This window comes from Pygocentrus nattereri, chromosome 1 (assembly GCF_015220715.1).
Source record: "Pygocentrus nattereri isolate fPygNat1 chromosome 1, fPygNat1.pri, whole genome shotgun sequence".
Classification (NCBI taxonomy): Eukaryota; Metazoa; Chordata; class Actinopteri; order Characiformes; family Serrasalmidae; genus Pygocentrus; species Pygocentrus nattereri.
In genome coordinates this window covers 49,925,109-49,946,426 of record NC_051211.1, presented here as the reverse complement: position 1 = coordinate 49,946,426, position 21,318 = coordinate 49,925,109, and the positions used below count along the sequence as shown (strand labels likewise).

Here is a 21,318-nt window from a genome sequence, read left to right as displayed (position 1 = left end):
CCTTTAATGTAAAGCACTTTCTTCTTTCTTTCAAAAACAAAAAGAGCACAACAGTAATGTTTGATTATATTAAAATCAGAATGAAATTTGTCTGACTTCTATTTCCAAACATAAATGTGACATTGATGGAAGTTTGTAATGCATCATTTTGACAAAATTTCAAAGTGAGTAAGCAGACTTCATCTTCAAACACACTTTACTGAATGGTGCATCTTCTTGTGCATGCATGGACTGTACGTATGTCTGTTTGCGTGTGTGTGTGTGTGTGTGTGTGTGCGCGCCTGTGTGTGTGTGTACACGCAGGACTCTGATTGAAGGTGATAAGAAGGCCGGCTTCTCTATATTCTGGGCTGACGATGGTTTGGACACTGGTCCTATTCTGCTGCAGAAGGAATGTGCAGTGGAGCCCAGTGACACGGTGGACACGCTGTACAACCGCTTCCTCTTCCCAGAGGGAATCAATTCCATGGTAGGTACAGCATCAGCCAAGACAGACAGATAGTCCTGTGATGTAGACAGACTGTAAGTCGGATACATGTACATACTGCATGTGTTTAACAGGTGGAGGCTGTGCAGCTCATTGCAGATGGAAAAGCTCCCAGAATCCCTCAACCCGAGGAGGGGGCGAGTTACGAGGGAATCCAAAAGAAATCTAATGCCAAGGTATCACACACTCATGCACGCAGCTAAATCTGAACAGGCCAGAAGCTGTCAGACTTCTGTCTTACGGCCAGTGAGTGCAAACACATTTGTCAGTGGTACCAGATTGAATACGGGCCAAGATATCATGACAGAGTTTTGTTTAGTGGTAGGCAGATGTGTATAGGACCCTTTAGGCTTAGGTTAAGGCTAGGCTTAACACATTAATAAGGTGATACATTATTAACAGCAGTACATTTTTCAGTAATGCATTTTACTGGTCCCTTCAAACCTTCCAAAGTAGTAAGGCTTAAGCCCAGCTGCACGCTCGCTGTACGCTGCTATTTTACGAATCTGTGATTGTGGCAGCCTGGCTTTTAAATCAGTGCGTTCACCCTCTTCATTTGAATGTGTTGGACAGTGCTTGTAGAAGATAAATCAACAAGCGGGAAATTAACCAAAGCAATAGCAAAGTGGAAAGCCACAGTTCCCCTTCAGAGCCTCCATGGTAACAAGAATGCATGAGCTGTGCAAGAGCAAGAGGTCTGTTATGTAGACATATAGAAGTTGGAGGCATTGACTGTTTGCAATATATGCACTAAATGGCCAAAAGTATGTGGACACATGACCATTAGATCTAAATGAGCTAGTTGGATGTCCCATTCCGAAACCACGGACATTTAATATAGCCCTAACATAGCTCCATATATAGCTCTCAACAGCTTCCCCTATACTAGGAAGGTATTTGGAGTGTGTCTGAAGCTCAAACCCTGAAAAACAGCGCTCAAGCTTTACTGTTGGCACTGTGCGTTCCGGTACGTACACACTAAAAGATGTTCCTCAAGAATTGTTTAGTAAAGCAACAGAACTATGAACACTCAAGGATCCCTTTGCATGATTAAAGGGTTCTGTGTATCACTAAATTCTTTATATTGATGTTTCTTCATAGATCTTATTGAAAAGGGTTCTATATAGGTGCCAAAAAGGGTTCTTCTGCTGTTGTCAAGCCTAACAAGGGAAGGTTTTTGTGCTATATAGAACCCTTTCCAAAAAGATTCTACATAAGCCATCAATCTAAAGAGCCCCTGCACCATGCAAAGAACCCATTAATCATGCAAAGGGTTATTTGAGTGTTCATGGTTCTACATAGAATGTTTATTTATTTTATTTTTTTTTACTGAAGAACCCTTGAAGAACCATGTTTTTTAAGTGTGTGGTGTTATCTTGACATTGGCCAAACCCAGATTTGTCCGTCAGACTGCCAGATAGTGAAGCATGATTTGTAGCTACTACATCTGTAAGAAAATGCACAACTGTTTATATAAGAAAATCTTTCTTTAGTGAAATTGTGATTTATTGCACAAAATGAATTATTTAAATAATTGGACAGCAGTAAAAAAAAGCTATATTTTAATATCGACTCTGAAAGAAAATCAAATGCAGGAATTGGTTTGGTGTTTTAGATCATAGTATCACATGGCTCGTTTGTTCTGAACAAGTAGCCAAATCACTTAATAATGCATGCACTGATGTTTTAGCATTTAAGATGGAAACTGCTGCTTTGGAGAGAAGTTGTCAAGGCTGTCATGACTGCCAACAGGCACTGGTGAAACATTTGTGGAAACATTACCTACTTAAAGTGACAAAAGAGCTGTTTGATCAGTTGATGAGTTCAGAGGCACAGAAAGTTCCCGAACAGGAATGTGTGTGTGTGAGAGAGAGAAATACAGTGTGAGTGAGAGTCAGAGGGTTGGGAATATTGCCCAGCGTTCCTGTATATTAGAGTTTAGAGTTGTTCATGAGGCCAAGGACTGGAATGCTGTGTTGCAGCCAGCAGCTGTCACCTTATTACTGCTCTGAAAAAGTAGCTGGGGGCAGTGTACACCCCCATTTTAAAGCCAGAAACCCCCGTCTGTGTCTCTCTGTTGTAGGTGAACATGGCTCAGCCTGCTGAAGTTATTCACAACTGGATTCGTGGCCATGATAAAGTTCCAGGAGCGTGGGCAGTCCTTGATGGGCAGGTGTGTGCACTCAGTACACGTGCAGGTGTTGATACACTTCTAAACATAAAACCCCACAGCTCATACAGGCATATGCAAAAGGTGAACACCCTTAGCCAAAAAGATGCTTTTTGATGTTCTGAGTGAAAATATGAGAGAACACACTGACATATGGCATTCTTCTGCACAGTTTAATATATAGACAAAAATAAAGCATAAAATATAAAATGTGCCATAACGTTTGCACAGGCAACGTTTTAATATGTTAAATTTAGTAAATACGTATGTTTAATTAAAAATAAACTGCAAAAAAGCAGTAAAGTGTGCAGAAGTGTGTCCTCTGTAGATGATGTATTAATTTACTTCCATTTAGAAACTCACTAAATCATGTAATTTGACCAGGGACCCCCAAACTTTTGCATACAACTGTAGCAATAGAACGTAGCACATATTCCACAAAGCTACTGTACAGCCTCCTTAGTCTAATTCCTATCAGACAATTGTGTAAACTCACATCCACATTATATACCAGACTAGCCGTGCTTTAATATGGACCATCCATCACACACTCGGCTCCAGTCTTGGGGGGCCGTAGTCCAGCACGGTTTTGTGACTTCCCTGCTTAAACACACTAAGAAGGCACTTTTTAAAACCCCATTTTCAACATTTCTACAGATATCAGCTTCAGTGCCAATGAATAATAGAATGTTGCTTAAGGTGGCTTGTTAACTTAGAGACGCAAAGGGCAGGACAAATAGGAATATTACCTTAAATGCACAGTCAGAATTATTGATTATTTTGCTTATTAATGCTCCAGAATAATCCATTGTTTTAAGAGAACTTGTGCTTTTGTAACAGTTCAGCGTGACATTTACCTAAAGGCTATGAATAAATAATGTTCATTTATTTCATGCAAACCATAAACACTAAGACTGTCATGTACACATAACTAAACTGTTAAACATGCTGGGCCGTGTGATATCCGACATAAACCCCAGCGACCCTGAGGGAGAAATAAATTGCATACAGACTACTGATAGGCTCCAGGGATGTTCAGTGGATCTGAATATATGGTGTACAAGACAAAACAGTTAAGCTAAGCGGCTACAGACTTCACAAGACTGGACAGAAAAGTTTGTTTGATTTATTACACAAGGCCAATTTGAAGATGAATTCACACTACAACCACAGCTTTTCCGCTTACCGTCTCCATGTGCTGTTATTTCATATTATTCTGCAAGGTGCTTAAAATTAAGATAATCCTCTCTGTTTCTCTAGTTCTAGTTTTAAAACACCAAAACATGTCAGTCGTTGCAGAAATGCAGTACTGTGCGAAAGTTTTAGGCATCTAAGCAAATTTTTAAACAATTGACCTCAGCAGTGACTTTATCACAATGCACATTAGAATAAAGTCGTATTCATAATTCAAATAAACATAAAAACAATTAAAAGTAACAAGAATTTCTTGGGTCCATATTTTTCCTTGACACCTTCACAGCCGCCACAGAGACCTGTTAATATCATCAATTACATCATGAGCTCAATTTACTGAAGCACTGATTGGTCAAACCAGGAGCTGCTTTTTAACTACATATAATACTGGGCTTCCTCGAGGAGAGGCTTGGAAATGGTTAAACAAACTGGGGGCAGTTGTGGGCTGGAGGTTAGGGAGCTGGCCCTGTGACCAGAAGGTTGCCGGTTCAATCCCCAGTGCTGACAGTCCATGACTGAGGTGTCCTTGAGCAAGACACCTAACCCCCAATTGCTCCCCGGGCGCTGTGGATAGGGCTGGCCACCACCCCTAGTGTGTGTGTGTGTATTCACTAGTGTGTATGTGGTGTTTCACTTCACGGATGGGTTAAATGCGGAGTTGGAATTTCCCCGTTTGTGGGATTAATAAAGTATCACTAAACTAACATCCAGAAAATCACTATTTATTATATATATATTAATTATTAATTAACAATTTATACATTTTGTTTATTCAAATATTAACCCTTTTCTCAGCAAATAAACACAAACTACACAAATAAATAGATTGTACTGTATGTGACATCACTGTCACAGAGGCCTAGAGCACATTGGTTTAGGAAGGCTGTAGGTCAAATGTCCTCTAATCCAGATCTTGAATCCAGTCCTGGATTTTGTCACCACTAGTAGTTAACTAAACTGTTGATGCAGCTAGTGTAGCTAAAAAGCCCACCTACAACTAATTACAAAATCCAAGAATGGAAACTGGTTTGAAAGTCCAAGTTGGAAGAGCTCTGCTCTAGGAAGTCACTGGGTTAATTGTTTCACTGTGTGCATGTGTTTGTTCCATAGCCGGTTACGCTGTATGGCTCATCGCTGCTGAGCAGCCCAGTTCCTGCAGGTCAGCCGCTGGAAGTGGAGGGAGCATCTCAGCCTGGGCTCATCACCAGCTCAGGCCTCGTGCTCTTTGGCTCTGATGGAAAAGCGGTAAGATTCACACAGTAGCAGAAATGATAACAGAAATTATTATTACAGTGATTTGACACACCTGTGAAATGTGATTTTTCGGAGCTCCAGTGTCAGTAAATCACTGTAGCGCTTGTTTGCTGACTAAGGCTTGTTTCACACATACTACCTCCGCGTGGCATGAGCACTGAGGAACAGCTTGCTGTTTATTTCGGCACTGATGTTAACAGGCCAGAGCTATCACAAAGTGGAAGCAGCTCAGCAGTACGTCCCTGACGTGTCGCAGAAGCAATGCAGACTGTAGGTCGCATGCATCACACAGCAAATACAATGAAATATGCTATGAAGATCAATGAAAATAAAACAGAAAACAGAAAATGAAGATTCTTCAGTTTATTGTTATCAAATGAAATTCTAATAATATATTCCATGCTGCATTCACATTTTCTTTAGTTCTACAGGGCTTATAACAATTTCCCAGTCTCAAGTCAGAAAGCTGTCCAAGGTTAACAAATATATAAATTCTTTTTCAGCTATTAACTTATGATTATTTGTCTATTTGGAAAAGGATGTCTGTAGAACTTGCATGCTGTATCACTCTGCAGGCAGAGCTGTTGCATGCTCCCGCATCGCTTGTCTCACTCAGAGGTAGTATATGTAATACAGGCCTAACACTGATTTTAACCTTTATATGTTAAAAGAGTCTTTGGTGTAAATGAATAGCTGCAACCACAATTGTTATTAATCTATGCTTATTTGCTTGTGCAGCTCCAGGTGAAGAGTCTGCAGTTTGAAGATGGGAAGATGATTCCAGCTGCAAAGTACTTCTCATCAGGAGATACTACCAGCATAGAGCTGACTGAGGAGGAGAAGAAGATGGCAGAGGAGATCAGGGTGTGTGTGTGTGTATGTGTGGCATGTGGCATAGTGATTATATGTGTGTGAGAGAGAGAGGAGAGAGATACACTATATTTCCAAAAATATTAGGTTGCCTGCCTTCACACGCATATGAACTTGAGTGAAATCCCATTCCTAATCCATAGGGTTTAATATGATGTCGGCTCACCCTTTGCACAAAGGTATTCTGTCAGGTTGAGGTCAGGACTCTGTGCAGGCCAGTCAAGTTCTTCCGTACCAAACTGCCTCATCCATGTCTTTATGGACCTGCTTTGTGCACTGGTGCGCAGTCATGTTGGAACAGGAAGGGGCCGTCCCTGAACTGTTCCCACAAAGTTGGGAGCATGAAATTGAACAAAATCTCTTGGTACTGAAGCATTAAGAGTTCCTTTCACTGGAACTAAGGGGCCGAGCCCAACTCCTGAAAAACAACCCCACACCATAATCCCCCCTCCAGCAAACTTTACACTTGGCACATTGCAGTCAGACAAGTACCGTTCTCCTGGCAACCACCAAACCCAGACTCATCCATCAGATTGCCAGACGGAGAAGCGAGACTGGTCACTCCAGAGAACACGTCTCCACTGCTCTGGACTCCAGTGGCGGCACTTTGCACCACTGCATTCGATGCTTTGCATTGCACTTGGTGATGTAAGGCTTGGATGCAGCTGCTCGGCCATGGAAACCCATTTCATGAAGCTCTCTACACTGTTCATGAGCTGATCTGAAGTCCACATGAAGTTTGGAGGTCTGTAGTGATTGACTCTGCAGAAAGTTGGTGACCTCTGTGCACTATGCCCCTCAGCATCCGCTGACCCTGCTCTGTCATTTTACGTGGCCGAACACTTTGTGACTGAGTTGCTGTCATTCCCAATCACTTCCACTTTGTTATAATACCACTGACAGTTGACTGGAATATTTAGTAGAGAGGAAATTTTACGGCTGGACTTGTTGCACAGGTGGCGTCCGATCACGGTACCACGCTGGAATTCATTGAGCTCCTGAGAGCGACCCATTCTTTCACTAATGTCTGTAGAAGCAGTCTGCAGGCCTAGGGGCTTGGTTTTATACACCTGTGGCCGTGGAAATAATTGAAACACCTGAAATCAAAGATTTGGATGGGTGACTGAATAGTTTTGGAAATATAATGTATGTTAACACACAAGCATCTGAATATATTCTTTGTTGTTACAGGTGATCTGGAAGGGCATTCTGAGCAACGTGCCAGTAATTGAGGACACAACTGATTTCTTTAAGTCTGGGGCAGCATCTATGGATGTGGTCAGGTAGATTTGGTGTTTGACTAGACTTTTATTTACCTCAAAGTATGTTTTTCAGGATACATATTTTTTTAGTTTAAGATGCTAATACTGGTCCATAAATCACTCAGTGGTGCAGGACCAGCATATTTATTTCACATGTTGCAGAGACACGAGACGGGCAGAACTCTCAGATCATTAGGAACTTTATTGATCCCGAAGGAAATTTAGCAGCCAGTAGCAGTCACACAATACAAGGCAATAATAGTAATAAGGGTGTAAACAATATAACAGGAAGAATAAATATAAAAAGATCCTATCTACAGGCATATATATATCTACAAATAGAAAAGTACAACAATCTGGAATAAGATCTATAACCTGGGATGAAAGACGCAGTATAATAATGACTGTACAAGGAGGTACACGTAACAGAATATAATGACAAAACTGAATAAATAAATATGTGCAGATATTGATACCAGAATAAAGTGTCTAGTGTCCACATGTGCAAGATGCGCAATAAGGTGTGCAGAAAGTGCCATATGTGCAGCAAGGTGTCCATATGTGCAGATGGATAAATAGAAACATAAGATAAACATAAGATTAAGCATGAGATTAGTCAGTCAGTCCTGTCGAAGGTGAAGACTAAACATGGAGAAGCAGCGTTTCGCTACTATGCTGCTCTTAAATGGACCCAGTTGACAGAGGGCATTAGGAGAGACCTGACATTGGACACTTTAAATCAGCCTGAACACGTTCCTGTTTGAGCAGCTTACAGCTCAGTTTAAACACTGTTAGCGTTTCTCGCCTCTTTTTCCTCTGTCACAGCACTTTTTTAAAAACCTAATATAATTGTTAGTTTTTATAACTATCCTAATTAAAATGTATGGTTTGGTTTTTCATTTAATCATCTTCTCTTATACATGTGTTGCTTTAATCCTGTTTTAATCATGTTTTTAATTATGTTTTACTTACTTTACTTTAATTATGTTTACTTTTACTTTTTCTACTTACTCTTACTTTTTTGATCAGCTTTGACTCTGAATGTTCTTATCTGTAAAGCACTTTGAGTGACAGCAGTGTTTGAAAGGTTCTATATAAATAAACTGGCCTTGCCTTGCCTTCATGTCCATAAATGTTTAGTCCCCATAAGAGACATTGCCTAGGGCAGCATTTCCCAAACAAGTCACTGGGAAACCTCAGGCATCATTTTGTTTGCTTTATCCCAACACAATTACACCATGTATTTACCATCATTGATTAGTTCAGGCATGTTTGGAGATCAGACAGAGCAAAGATATGAATCATCTGCATGTTTGTCAGCACTGGAATGCGAGCCACTGCTTTAGGACTTGAATTTCAATGTTTTCATGTCATCAATGTTACGCATGTGAGACTAGTTATTACTAGAGAGAACTGAGTGATGAGGCTGTAATTGATTAGCGTTAATAGTTGATATACGTGTGTCAGGCTGATAGAAGAGATCAAGCCGAAGTGTGCAGATGTTCAGCTGCAGAATGAGGACGTGTACATGGCCACCTCCTTCCACGATTTCATCCAGATGTTTGTACGACGTCTGAGAGGGGAGGACCAGGAGGAGGAGCTGGTCATCAACTATGTTAGTGTCATGCACAAACACTCCATTCTCACTTTATTCAGACTTTTAAACATAATCTCATATCGCCGATGTCATTGATACTTACATGTTACATGTTGTGTTATTTGCTTTCTCCAGGCAACAAAAGACATTAATAACATGACCCTGAAGATGCCCTATCAGTGTTTCATCAATGGGAAGTTTGAGGATGCAGAAAATGGCAAAACATACGACACGGTCAACCCCACTGATGGCTCTGTAAGTCTCTCATATACACATTTGCTCCTGTATACTCATGCTGGGTCTGACTTGCGTCTGTGTTTTGGTCCTGTCCTGTAGGTGATCTGTAAGGTTTCATTTGCCTCTGTGGCAGATGTGGATAGGGCAGTGGCAGCAGCTAAAGAGGCCTTTGAGACTGGCCCCTGGGGCAAGATGAACCCTCGTGACCGTGGCAGACTGCTATACAAGTGAGTTCTTGATCTTTATTTTCTGTGAAGCTGCTTTGTGACAACATCAGCTGTAAAAAGCGCTATACGAATACATTTGATTTGATTTGATTTGATTTGAGCGCTGGAGTGTGATTGTGCATTTGAAAAAGCAGCACTGCAAATTTTGAGTCTGCTATCATTTTGCTAAACATATAAAGTCAACATGAACCTGGTTGTCATTCACTGTTAACCACCTAAAGGGCCCATATTCTGTCTTTCTTGTATTTTTCTCCCTGATGTCAACATTTAAGTGACTTTTAAGTGGCTCTTTATCCTTAGAATTAAACAGGCTATTTTTATTATAGTGCATTTAAGACTGACCGATGTAAATTCTGATTGGTTGCTCTGTGTTGTGCTTTGTCCAAAAGCAATCCAAGCTGAAACGTTTCTCCTAATTTTAGTGTGAGTGGGCGGGGTTGAAGTGCTGTAGGCTGCATAAATGGACAAATGTGGTGGGGTTTTTTTGTGACATCACAAAAGCAGTGAGTTGAAACCGGGCTGTTTTTGTGCCATGTTTTCCATATATGGGCTGAGAGTAAACATTATGTTTGGAGGCTCAGAAATTGTTTAAAAAAAGACTTCATACCTTTATTTATTTATTTACTTGCATTTTTTCCAACTTTTGTTCCTGATTTGATTGTGTCCAAATTTAGTCATTTGCTAGCTCTCCCCCAGTCACACAATACTGCCAGTGCCAGTAGATTGAAGGCTACCACATGCTTCCTCCAAGTCATGTGAAGCCAGACACCCCATCTAGCACTGGCTAGCATTGTGTTGAGTGTTTGGGGGGCCAACCTTCCTACTCAAAGAGTGCAAGGCATGGTTTGCTGTCAACCGCAGATGGTCAAACTTATTTTTAAATCTCTGTTTAAGGAGCAAAATTTTCCAGTGATATGGGCCTTTTTACATATTTGTAGCAAATGAAGCATATAGCAGTGCAGAGACAGTGGTATGTAAATAAACATGCCTATTATGTCATGCCTATTAATGTGCTATGTCTTTGTGCAGACTGGCTGACCTCATGGAGGAGCATCAAGAGGAGTTGGCTACTATTGAGGCCATTGACTCAGGAGCTGTGTATACATTAGCACTAAAAACTCATGTAGGAATGTCCATTCAGACCTTCAGATACTTCGCGGGCTGGTGTGACAAGATCCAGGTGTGCTTGAGTGTGTATTGACCTGTGCTTTGCTGTTTATGCCCCAATACCCACCTTATTTCATATCATTGCTTATGTGTAATGTACTGTCTCCCATAGGGCACAACAATTCCCATCAATCAGGCCAGACCCAACCGCAACCTGACCTTCACCAAGAAAGAACCACTGGGGTATATCTCTAATCATATCTGCATGTAATACAAACACATGGAAGCATCTATGTATCACATTTAGATTTTTTTTACTATCTCTGTTATCCTGAACCAGAGTTTGTGCTATTGTGATCCCGTGGAACTACCCTTTAATGATGCTGGCCTGGAAGAGTGCAGCTTGTTTGGCAGCTGGAAACACACTCGTCCTAAAACCTGCACAGGTAAAACACCTTCATACAAACACTAAAGAGCTCTCTTAGTCATGGACTTTGTCAAAAGCAGTCATAGAAAAGGAAATGAGTAGGTACAACACTTCCTGTTGCTCAGGTGACTCCTTTGACAGCACTGAAGTTTGCTGAGTTGACAGTTAAAGCAGGAATTCCTAAAGGTGTCATCAACATCATACCAGGATCAGGTAAGTACCTTACCTCTTATCTGGACATCTGTAGGCTTTTCTGCTATGTATACAGATAAATGTACAATATTTTCTGACATTATTATGATAAAAATAACGTAAGATTATATGCGCATCTCCACTATAACGATATAATGAAAATAACAATAACCAGCACTATATCTTACCTCCTTTAATGATATGGTGATTGATAATGACAATTAATCTCTGTCTCTCAGGTGGTCTGGTAGGACAGAGGTTGTCTGATCACCCTGACATTCGTAAGCTGGGTTTCACTGGCTCCACCCCCATTGGCAAACAGATTATGAAAAGGTAAATATACCTGTATACATATATTAATATACATATAAACATATATATGTACACACGTTTCATTAAGAACACCTTTTTGTTTCTACATTCTTGCTGGGTCATTCTCAACGCTGCAGTAACGCTGACGTGGTGGTGGTGGTGTGTCGGTGTGTGTTGCGCTGGCATGAGTGGATCAGACACAGCAGTGCTGCTGGAGTTTTTAAACATTGTGTCCACTCACTGTCCACTCTATATATAGCTCATCTCTTGCAATACATTATGAGCTAATCGTCCTCTAGTCCTTCATCAGTGGTCACAGGACACTGCCCACAGGACGCTGTCGGCTGGATGTTTTTGGTTGGTGGACTATTCTCAGTCCAGCAGTGACACCGATGTGTTTAAAAACTCCAGCAGTACTGCTGTGTCTGATCCACTTGTACCAGCGCAACACACACCAACACACCACCACCACGTCAGTGTTAATGCAGTGCCCACCACCCAAATAGTACTTGCTCATTGAGGGTCCATGGGGGTCCTGACCACTGAAGAACAGGGTAAAAGGGGGTAACAAAGTATCAGAGAAACAGATGGACTACAGTCTGTAACTGTAGAACTACAAAGTGCAGCTATACAGTAAGTGGAGCTGATAAAATGGACAGTGAGTGTAGAAACAAGGAGGTGGTCATAACGATATGCCTGATCGGTGCAACACTATTGCTAAGATGAATGGTTTTAAATAGTGTGCTTAGGTACCTAAGACTTTTGCACAGTACTGTATAGTTCATGGCAGTGTTTACAGACAGTTATTAAAGTGCTTTCTCTTAATGTGATGTGATTTCTCCTTGCAGCTGTGCAGTCAGTAATTTGAAGAAGGTTTCCCTGGAGCTGGGTGGTAAATCCCCCCTCATTATCTTCAGTGACTGTGACATGGACAAGGCTGTGCGGATGGTGAGAGGGGAAACACAGATTAGTACTTACTGTGAATGAATAGTTACCACAGGCTTATCTGCGCATTTGTTTGTGTGTTATAGGGCATGAGCTCTGTATTCTTCAACAAGGGAGAGAACTGCATAGCTGCAGGCAGGCTGTTTGTGGAGGAGTCCATTCATGATGAGTTCATCGCGCGAGTGGTAGGTTGAGGCAGTTTGTGAAATGCAAATGAAAACAAAGCATTTTTTTAATTTGACCTGTATTTAAACAAGATGTTTGATGTTTTTACTTCTAATATTCTCATTTTTTTATAAATATATGTTCATTCTGAAGTTGCCTGCAACATGTTCCATGGATCATTGTGAAATGTTAAAAAAAAACAAACAAACAATTTAAACAGGTGATGCAAACATGCTTGGATATAAAGGAACATCCAGGAAAGGAGCAAGGATGGGTCGAGGCTCACCACCTTGCCAAATAATCCGTCAAGGAATAAGCCAACAATTTAATAGAAATGTTCAGTATCACTTTATTTTAAGGACCATATATTGGGAGTTTATAAAGGTCTTTTGCTCAATAAACCCCAAATTAAACATTTCTTAACAAATTATTGACTGTGCATTAAGCTTTATTCATTATGACCTGTATTAGATGGAAAAATCACTAATAATTGCATTATCATCTGTAATAATGCACAAAAAACCTTTGTTATGCAAATTGGGCATATACTATCAAAATAATTTATATTTGCAAAATAATTTGCTAAATCTACATATAGTTTATGTAAATTCACATTTTCTTAATATGTAGTTGCTAGGATTTGATTCAGGTTTTAGGTAGTGTTACATTTATAGCTTTATTGCAGTTTAGTCTTATTAGAAATAATAAGAGTTTAATAATCACAAGATGCAGAAATGCTGCCAACTTCTCTGGGCTCAAACTCATCTGAAAGGGACTGATGCACAGTGGTGATGCATATCTGACAAGTCAACCTTCCAGATTGTTTATGGAAACAATAGACGTCCATCCAGATTGAGTTCAAAAGCCACAGTCATGGGGCTGCATTAGTGCTCCTGGCTTAGGTAACTTGCACATCTGTGGAGGCACAATTAACACTGAAACATCTATATAATTTTTGGAGCAACATATGCTGCCTTTTAGACGCCGTCTTTTTCAGGACCTCCAACATGACTACCACATGACAGGCCACTTCAGATCAGTTTGTGTCTTCAGGTCGCAAACGATCAATAAGTGTTGTTAAAAGGAAAAGAGATGTGACACACAAGCTACCCTCCTAGCTTTTTTGGAACGTGTTTCAGGCATCAAATTTGAGTGTATATATATATATATATATATATATATATATATATATATATATATATATATATACAAAAAACAACAACAATAATAAACTTCATAATAATAAACTTCATAATTTTCAATTTAATGCAGTTGAAACTAAAGGTACTAATCACTACTTTCTATTTTATTACCATTTCATATACTGTCCCAGATTTTTTGGAATTGACATAATATATTTTTATAATACATTAAATTATTTTAATTTATATTGCTTGTGTATATGAAACAATAAAAGATGAAGGTCTTCAGGTCAGATGTAGTTAAAACTTAAACTCTAATGACATGTGGAAAGAAATATGTGAAAAAAAAATATATGAACATATATTTTTGTGTATTTGAAATTCATGTCAAATACGTTGCAATCCATGCTGAATATGTTCCAAACACTAACATTTCAGAATATATGAACCATATATATTTTAACCAAATACTTTTTTGTTTACCAAATATATTTTAAAGTACATTTATTTTATTTGGGAAAATATAGCATATATAAATGTACTACCGTGCAGAAAAAAGTATGTAAATGTATGTATCAAATAAAAAGTCACTGAATGGTATATTCTGTTTACTAAATAAAAAAGCCTTGAGCTTTTAAGAGTTTTAACCCACACCTTTCAGCAGAGTTTTGCAGCTACAGAACAAGACTAATGCTCCACTTTTTTTCAATCTGATACTGATAATAAAAGATTATTCTGATGAAATATCCATAAACGTAATAAACTGTTTATTTCATTTCAATTTAAAAGCACCCTTTTTAACTGAGTCTACTGACATGGTTGTCTCCCCAGGTTGAGGAGATTAAGAAGATGAAGATTGGGGATCCTCTGGACCGCTCCACGGACCATGGACCCCAGAACCATAAGGCCCACCTGGATAAGCTGGTTGAGTACTGTGACATTGGGGTGAAGGAGGGTGCCACATTGGTCTACGGAGGAAAACAGGTTGATCGACCTGGTGAGACCCCATACACACAACAAATTGATTTTGCAATTCAAAAACTAATTGACGTTTTGATGTTTTTCACTATGTGATTGTTGCTCGCTGCTTATTAGTTCCACTGAGTGCGTTTATATACACTCAATAATCCGATCATAATTTGATTGATCTGATTATTCAAATTATCATGTAAACAGCACACTGAAATCTAAGATTGGAGTAAAGTCTAGAAATCTGATTAAGAAATCTGATAAAGAGAGCTGGATTTTAGCTCAGTAATCAGATTTCTCAGTGCCTGAAACTCTTACCTTGATTTCTCAGTCTGCACATGTGCAAAAACAGACGGTGGTATCAGAAATAAGCAGATGGCATTGCCACAAGATGGCAGCACTTTTGGAGCGAGGCTGAAACCAATACATGCTTGATGAAATAAGAGATTTCAATTTTCTGTATATTCTAGAAGATGTACGCTCATATTTTTAGGTGAAGTGGCGCAATGGTTTTTTTCAGGATGTGACGTGAAGTTTGGTTTTACATTATGTTTACGTTAGGTCTTCGTCTATTGGCAGGTTGCAAAGCAGAAATCTGATTACTGCCTGACTCATGTAGATCCGGAGTTTCCCATTATCTGATTACTCAAGTGCGTGTAAACACGTTGATCAGATTACAGACAAAATCTGATTTTCTGCAGTTATCGGATTGTTAAATGCATGTAGTGGCGACTCACTCAGTGTACTTGCTCATTCCTTCTAAACAAAGGACTACAAAACAAATGCTGCCATAATGTGTGTCCTCATCACTGTCGATATATGTGTGCAGGATATTTCATGGAGCCCACAGTGTTCACAGATGTAGAGGATCACATGTTCATTGCTAAGGAGGAATCATTTGGCCCTGTCATGGTGGTATCCAGATTTAAAGATGGGTAAGTTATGCTTAATGTTCTGGCTTTGTTGAGAAACTACATGAAACATGAAGCTTTAGCCGTGTTTCTAACAAAAGCTTCCAAATGGCCTTTTTTGATCTTTCTCAGTGATGTGGATGGAGTGCTAAGTAGAGCAAATGACACCGAGTTTGGTCTGGCCTCTGGAGTCTTCACACGGGACATCAACAAAGCCATGTACGTCAGCGAGAGGCTGGAGGCTGGAACTGTGTTTGTCAACACTTACAACAAGACGGATGTGGCCGCGCCCTTCGGAGGCTTCAAGCAGTCTGGCTTTGGAAAGGACCTTGGTGAGCCAGATATATAGAATTTACACAATTTACACACATTTAGACCATTTTCTACTTCCCACAGATGTAGCCAGTCAGCGGTCATGTTTGTTGTCCAAACTTGTTGGGAGTTCTTTAGTTTGGTGCTGGAGCTCGAAAGCTAATGTTGCTAACAAACACTAGAAATCTATAGTCACCCAAATCTCTTCTGTAGATACAACCCTAAAACTACTCTCAAACTGGATGTGGGGTGAGAGAAGCTTTGGGGATCTGTACATGGAAAAAAATTTGGTGTCCATTGACTTTCAGCGTTTGTTATGTTTTAGATTTGCAGTTTCAAGCTAAATTTGGACACCGAATATAGTTAAATATAGTCAGATTGACTACATCTGGGTAGGAAATTAGCAAAGTTATTGTTTGCTGAATTATTCCTTTACCTCTTAAAAGTCTTGCAATTTGTTAACTGGTCAGCGTTTCACACCGACTGCACACGTGAAGTGGCAGAGTCTCAGATGCCGGACGCAGTACTTAGAGACTAGACAGAGCACCGATTTTTCCATGAGCCTTGTGCAACCCTGCTGGGCAGCCCTATCCACAGTTGGGGGTTAGGTGCCTTGCTCAAGAGCACTTCAGTCACATACTGTCAGCTGAGGGGATCAAACTGGCGACTTTCTGGTCACAAGGCTGGTTCCCTAACCTCCAGCCCACGACTGCCCCACAAAAAGCACCATGCAGTTGCATTGGCCGGGACCAAAGGCCTTACTTCTAGCATTACAGTTAGCCTATGGGTGCTGATGGGTGGCTGTTTTATTCTTTCATAGGTGAGGAAGCTCTTCATGAGTATCTCCGGACCAAAGCAGTGACGGTGGAGTATTAGGAGAAAACCCTTTGCTGCTACTGGACTTTGGGCTGGACTGCCGGGCAGTGGACAGAACTGCTGCTTGCACACTTCATCCGCTGTCTTGCTTGGGCTTTCGCTCAGAACTGGTTTGATCAGGGGGTTAAAAAAAGCACTCCCTGCCAAGACTTTACTTTTGTGCCTACGTTTTCTATCAGTTTGTCTCCAGAACATGCCTTTCTGCTCGGAAGGGGAAACGTTAGTTTTCCGTGCCAAGGCAGCTCAAAGACATCTAATAGTACCATGTGAAAAACATGGATCATTGAGGTCTTTCTTTTGGCATCAGAACACGGTCATCAACAAGACACTGCCAATATCTGACTGACAACATATTGAAGTGAAAAAGGAAGCTTTCTGCCTGTTACATCAATCCATTCACAGAACGTCGGTTCACGTAAAGTATTTTGTCTTAAGATCATCAAAAGCTGGTTTATGTTGCTTGATACTTTAGGAAATGTTATACTGGTATATCACAATGGTAGGTGATTCATATTCACACCCTTTTAGCCAATCTCATTTGACATTAATATACATGTACATATTTTATAGAGAACAAGATACATTAAACTTCTATATATTTTTAATTTTGCATTCCACACAGGAAATACAGGATGACTGTAATCAGTAAAGTATATGGCTGTTGACGGAACAAAACCTTGTATCTCCAAAATGGTAACTAAAAAAAAATGCTTTAGTTTTAATGTAGATCAGTGGAACCGGATTGTTTACAAGTAATTTTGAGCCGTTTCTTTCGGACCATTCATCGTGAAATTTACACACAATGTAAAGGAGAATAGGCGTTTTCAAATTAGGTCAAAAACTGAAAATAGACAAAAAACAGAGATACAAGATTTTGTATCTCAACAGCGATAAGGATGAGCTGAGAAGTGTAGCAAAAAGGAAACTCATTACATTGGGCAGGAAATGTCTTCAGCACGGATCTCTCAAGTCCATTTCCCCCCAAAACTCCTCAGGTTGGATTTGCTGGACACAGATTAAGCCTAGTGTTGGACTAAAGAGGTTAATAGGAAGAATTCCAGTTTGACAGAGTGATGTAATCCATTATTAGATGTAGCCTAGTCTGTCTGGAAAGCTGCAAGGAAACATTACCAAAAACACACTGTGAGTCTTTTCATTTGAGTAAACACTTTACTGTAGGAAGGTTTATAAGGCTGTTTAGAATCTTTCTGAATGTTACGTAGTGTGTTATGTGTGCTTTGTGCACACACAAGGACTAAATCATACTGCAAATTATTGTGCAAAAGTTTGTGCCCCCCAGTCAGATGACATTTTGTTGATTTCAGTGAAAATAAGTCGCACATCCTCTACAGAGAACACACTTCTGCACATTTTAATACACAATTACTGTTTATTTGTTCATTTTGTTATTTTGCAAAAGTTATGGCATATTTTATATTTTATTTTATGTTGCACTAATGAGTAGAAATAGTGCACTAAAATATCTAATGCCATACTAAAATGACATATTTTACTTTGTTCCCTGTAGAAGATGTGTTAACTTACTTAATTTGACCAAGCACGTTCAAAATCTTGCATACAAATGTATATAACATTCATAAAGGCTGGGTGAATAACAACATAGGCAATCTAGTGAAACTCACATGATCAACACTTTCGGTCCTTTTTGAACTAGGTAGTATATGGGGGGGGTTTCACTGACAGTATTTATTTTACCAAGCAGCCAGAACTGTTTCTATCTGCAATAAAATGTGAAGGAGCATGAACAATTTCTACATAAAAATGTTCTTTTATTTGTGTTTTACAAATCATGTCAGACCATCTCAGTGTTTTTGATGCCCCTCATCACTGCCTTTTAGGGCTATCATGACTGATTAAAATTGAATATTCAATTAAAAAAATCACAAATGAACAATTACGTTCTTGATTCATCAGCATTGTGATTAGCTTGCCGTGTGAAAGGTAGACAGTATCCGCAGGTTGTTATAAAGCTGCAGTCTGAAGATTCTCCACAAGTGGGCAAGTATTCCCACTTGAGCTGCTTTTGGGTGTTGCTGAAAAAGAGGAAACCCACACCAGAAGGATCTTTTGTATGCACATTTGTAATTACAGTTTAATTATAGTTTTCATGTATGTGAAGTATAAGAAATAGTTTTGTGTGTGTACATGGAGTAAATGTGTATATGTATATCTGTAGTGAAAGGTTTTATTTAACTATGTCTAGACTGGAAAGGTTGGCACACGGCCAATAAGTTAACATTCACTTACTTTACTGAAGGATTCACTGTAAACCTTTCAAAGTAACATTCAAGTTGAAGTCTATTACAACTTCCAGTGTCTGTGTAAAACTGGTCTAAGTAGTATTACACCCAGCGGTGGAGGTGAAACCACTGTTTGCTTGGTACTAACATAAGATGACATGACACTGTAACTGTAAACTAGCATTATTGTAGCTGTGCTCCTCAGCACGAAAGCTCCCTCACAGAAAGTTAAGTGAGATTTTCACTTTGATCATCTTTTGATTCCAAGTGGCATCAGTAGTTAGATCACTGATGTTTTGCAGTGTTGCTCCTGAATCAAGTGAGCACATCTCAGTGCTGCCCCCAACTTTGACAAACAAACTGATTCTTTGTTTTAAAGACTATCCCGTTTTAAAGACCTCGTATTGGGATACACTGCACTGCCAATGGAAAATCACCACTGGAAATTCTTTTCAGTGTAGACTTATGGGAATCTGGCCCAAAGAAACCCTGCTGAAAAAGCAGCACAGACCAGCAAGCGTTTCATGCTAGTCTAAGATGGTCCGTGCTGGTCTAGAGCTGGTCTGTTCTGGTTTAGCTGGTGACCCCAGCATAGTCATGATAGCATCAAAACACAGCTTAGGCTGGCTTTGGTGGTGATCAGCATATTATATTGCTGCTGACCAGCATAGCAGAATCTAAAACAATATATGTTGCTGCACAGTTTGTGTTTGTCATCTTCATCAGTGGTCACAGGACGCTGCCCTCAGGACACTGCTGGCTGGATATTTTTGGTTGGAGGACTGTTCTCAGTCCAGCAGTGACACTGAAGTGTTTACAAACACCAGCAGCACTGCTGTGTCTGATCCACTTAGACCAGCGCAACACACACCAATACACCACCACCACATCATGAGTTAAGAAACAAGGAGGTGGTCATAATGTTATGTCTGATTGGTACTATTTCCAATTCATATTATAGAGATGGAGACGGAGGCTCCCAGTGTGTCATGTTGCAGCACAGTTTCATCACTCTCAGCACCACTCACTACAAACCTAGGACCACCGATGTTTGATACCCTAACTTGTTGCGGTGTCTGCTTTTTAGAAGCCTCTTTTCTCCAGAGTTGCAAGGGCTTTATCTGGACTCTTTGGTAAACCAAGAAAAACATCTAAGCAATTCAATGAAAGCAAATAAAGAAGGAAGAAGGCCACACAATGTGTCTCAATAATTTAATTCAGTCATCAAAACAAATCCAAATAAGCCAACATAATACAGCTTTGATGACTATCATCTAACATCAAGACGTCTACTTGAACAATGTCAGCTGAAATTCCTACGTCGTCAGTGTCTCCGTTCAGCCGGAGGAGACCATATGATATGTTGTCAAATACGATTAGTCCATGCTGACCCTCTGGGTCGTCCTCACACTGGACAGAAACCTAGAAATGTTACCAGAAGTATTCAGTACAAATCAGAAGTATTCAGTACAAACTCAGTAAAATCTGTATAAGAAAAGCATTCAATTGCACATAAGCACACTTTCTAATAAAACTATGAGTTTAACTTCAGCTAAAGACCTACTCGAGGGTGGTCTGTGTCAGTGGAGGACGGATCGACTGCATCTCTGGTCTCTGGATGGTTCATGCTGTTGTGTTCATTATGGTGCTGAAAAACATCAACAGATATCAAAGATTTTTCTAGATCTTTGCTACTGTTACTGGACTGGGCCTGAAAAATATTAACAGACATCATAGAATATAAATGCTGTAATACATTCTTAGAAAAAAATTAATATTATAATGTAAATATTGCACATATATTTGCCCCAATATATATACGGAGCACTATCTTTAAGCTAAAGCTGTAGGAACTGTAGGAACGTGGCTCTTATTGAAGCCAAACTACAGACCAAACTACTTCAAGCTAATTAAAGTGAATTTAAATGTATTAAACTGTTCAGTTAAAGCAGGGGTGCCAAACTCACTAAAAGAGGCATATTAAAACATCTCAACAAATCTGTGGGCCAGAGAACATCTAGGTATTATTTAGTTTTTAATAAACATTTTGCTACAAACCAAAATGAGGCAAAATACACAGAAAACCTCAGCAGTAGAATACAGGCACTTGTAGTAGACCTTGAAATATGACATAAATACTTGACATATTCAAAATTAAAGAGTCCCCAGGAGCTCAGTCTAATCTGTTTGCTTGAGCTGGACACCTGGCGTTCTTCGCGGCAAGTTCATTAAGACTTGGGCTTCATTTCTGAGCCGTTGAGCTGACGTCGGAACAAAACCTCGTCTCTCCATTTTTGTCATTTTTCAGTTTTTGACTTAATTTGGAATGGTCTGATGGCCTTTACATTTTTTGCAAATTTCATGATGATTGGACAAAAAGAAACGGCCCAAAATGATGTCT

General features: G+C 39.7%; 1 protein-coding gene and 1 long non-coding RNA gene across 2 annotated transcripts in view; one reads left to right on the top strand and one right to left on the bottom strand.

Moving 5' to 3' along the window:
- Positions 1–18,568, top strand: part of aldh1l2 (aldehyde dehydrogenase 1 family, member L2) — a 31,143-nt gene extending 12,575 nt beyond the window's left edge. The window contains exons 4-23 of the mRNA XM_017698900.2: positions 304–469; positions 562–663; positions 2,571–2,660; positions 4,962–5,096; positions 5,844–5,969; positions 7,167–7,258; positions 8,705–8,852; positions 8,970–9,089; positions 9,171–9,298; positions 10,328–10,478; positions 10,578–10,648; positions 10,746–10,851; positions 10,958–11,045; positions 11,264–11,357; positions 12,185–12,284; positions 12,368–12,466; positions 14,420–14,585; positions 15,387–15,492; positions 15,601–15,800; positions 16,601–18,568. Of these exons, the coding sequence (XP_017554389.1) occupies positions 304–469; positions 562–663; positions 2,571–2,660; positions 4,962–5,096; positions 5,844–5,969; positions 7,167–7,258; positions 8,705–8,852; positions 8,970–9,089; positions 9,171–9,298; positions 10,328–10,478; positions 10,578–10,648; positions 10,746–10,851; positions 10,958–11,045; positions 11,264–11,357; positions 12,185–12,284; positions 12,368–12,466; positions 14,420–14,585; positions 15,387–15,492; positions 15,601–15,800; positions 16,601–16,656 (2,344 nt within the window). The 3' untranslated portion in view covers positions 16,657–18,568. The remainder of the gene's footprint in view (positions 1–303; positions 470–561; positions 664–2,570; positions 2,661–4,961; positions 5,097–5,843; positions 5,970–7,166; positions 7,259–8,704; positions 8,853–8,969; positions 9,090–9,170; positions 9,299–10,327; positions 10,479–10,577; positions 10,649–10,745; positions 10,852–10,957; positions 11,046–11,263; positions 11,358–12,184; positions 12,285–12,367; positions 12,467–14,419; positions 14,586–15,386; positions 15,493–15,600; positions 15,801–16,600) is intronic.
- A 1,546-nt stretch (positions 18,569–20,114) lies between these two features.
- Positions 20,115–20,721, bottom strand: LOC108428145. Its single transcript, XR_001857906.2, has 2 exons — positions 20,482–20,721; positions 20,115–20,339 (listed from the first exon to the last, which is right to left on the bottom strand). It is a non-coding gene; the product is annotated as an uncharacterized LOC108428145 (long non-coding RNA).
- Positions 20,722–21,318: the final 597 nt, after the last annotated feature.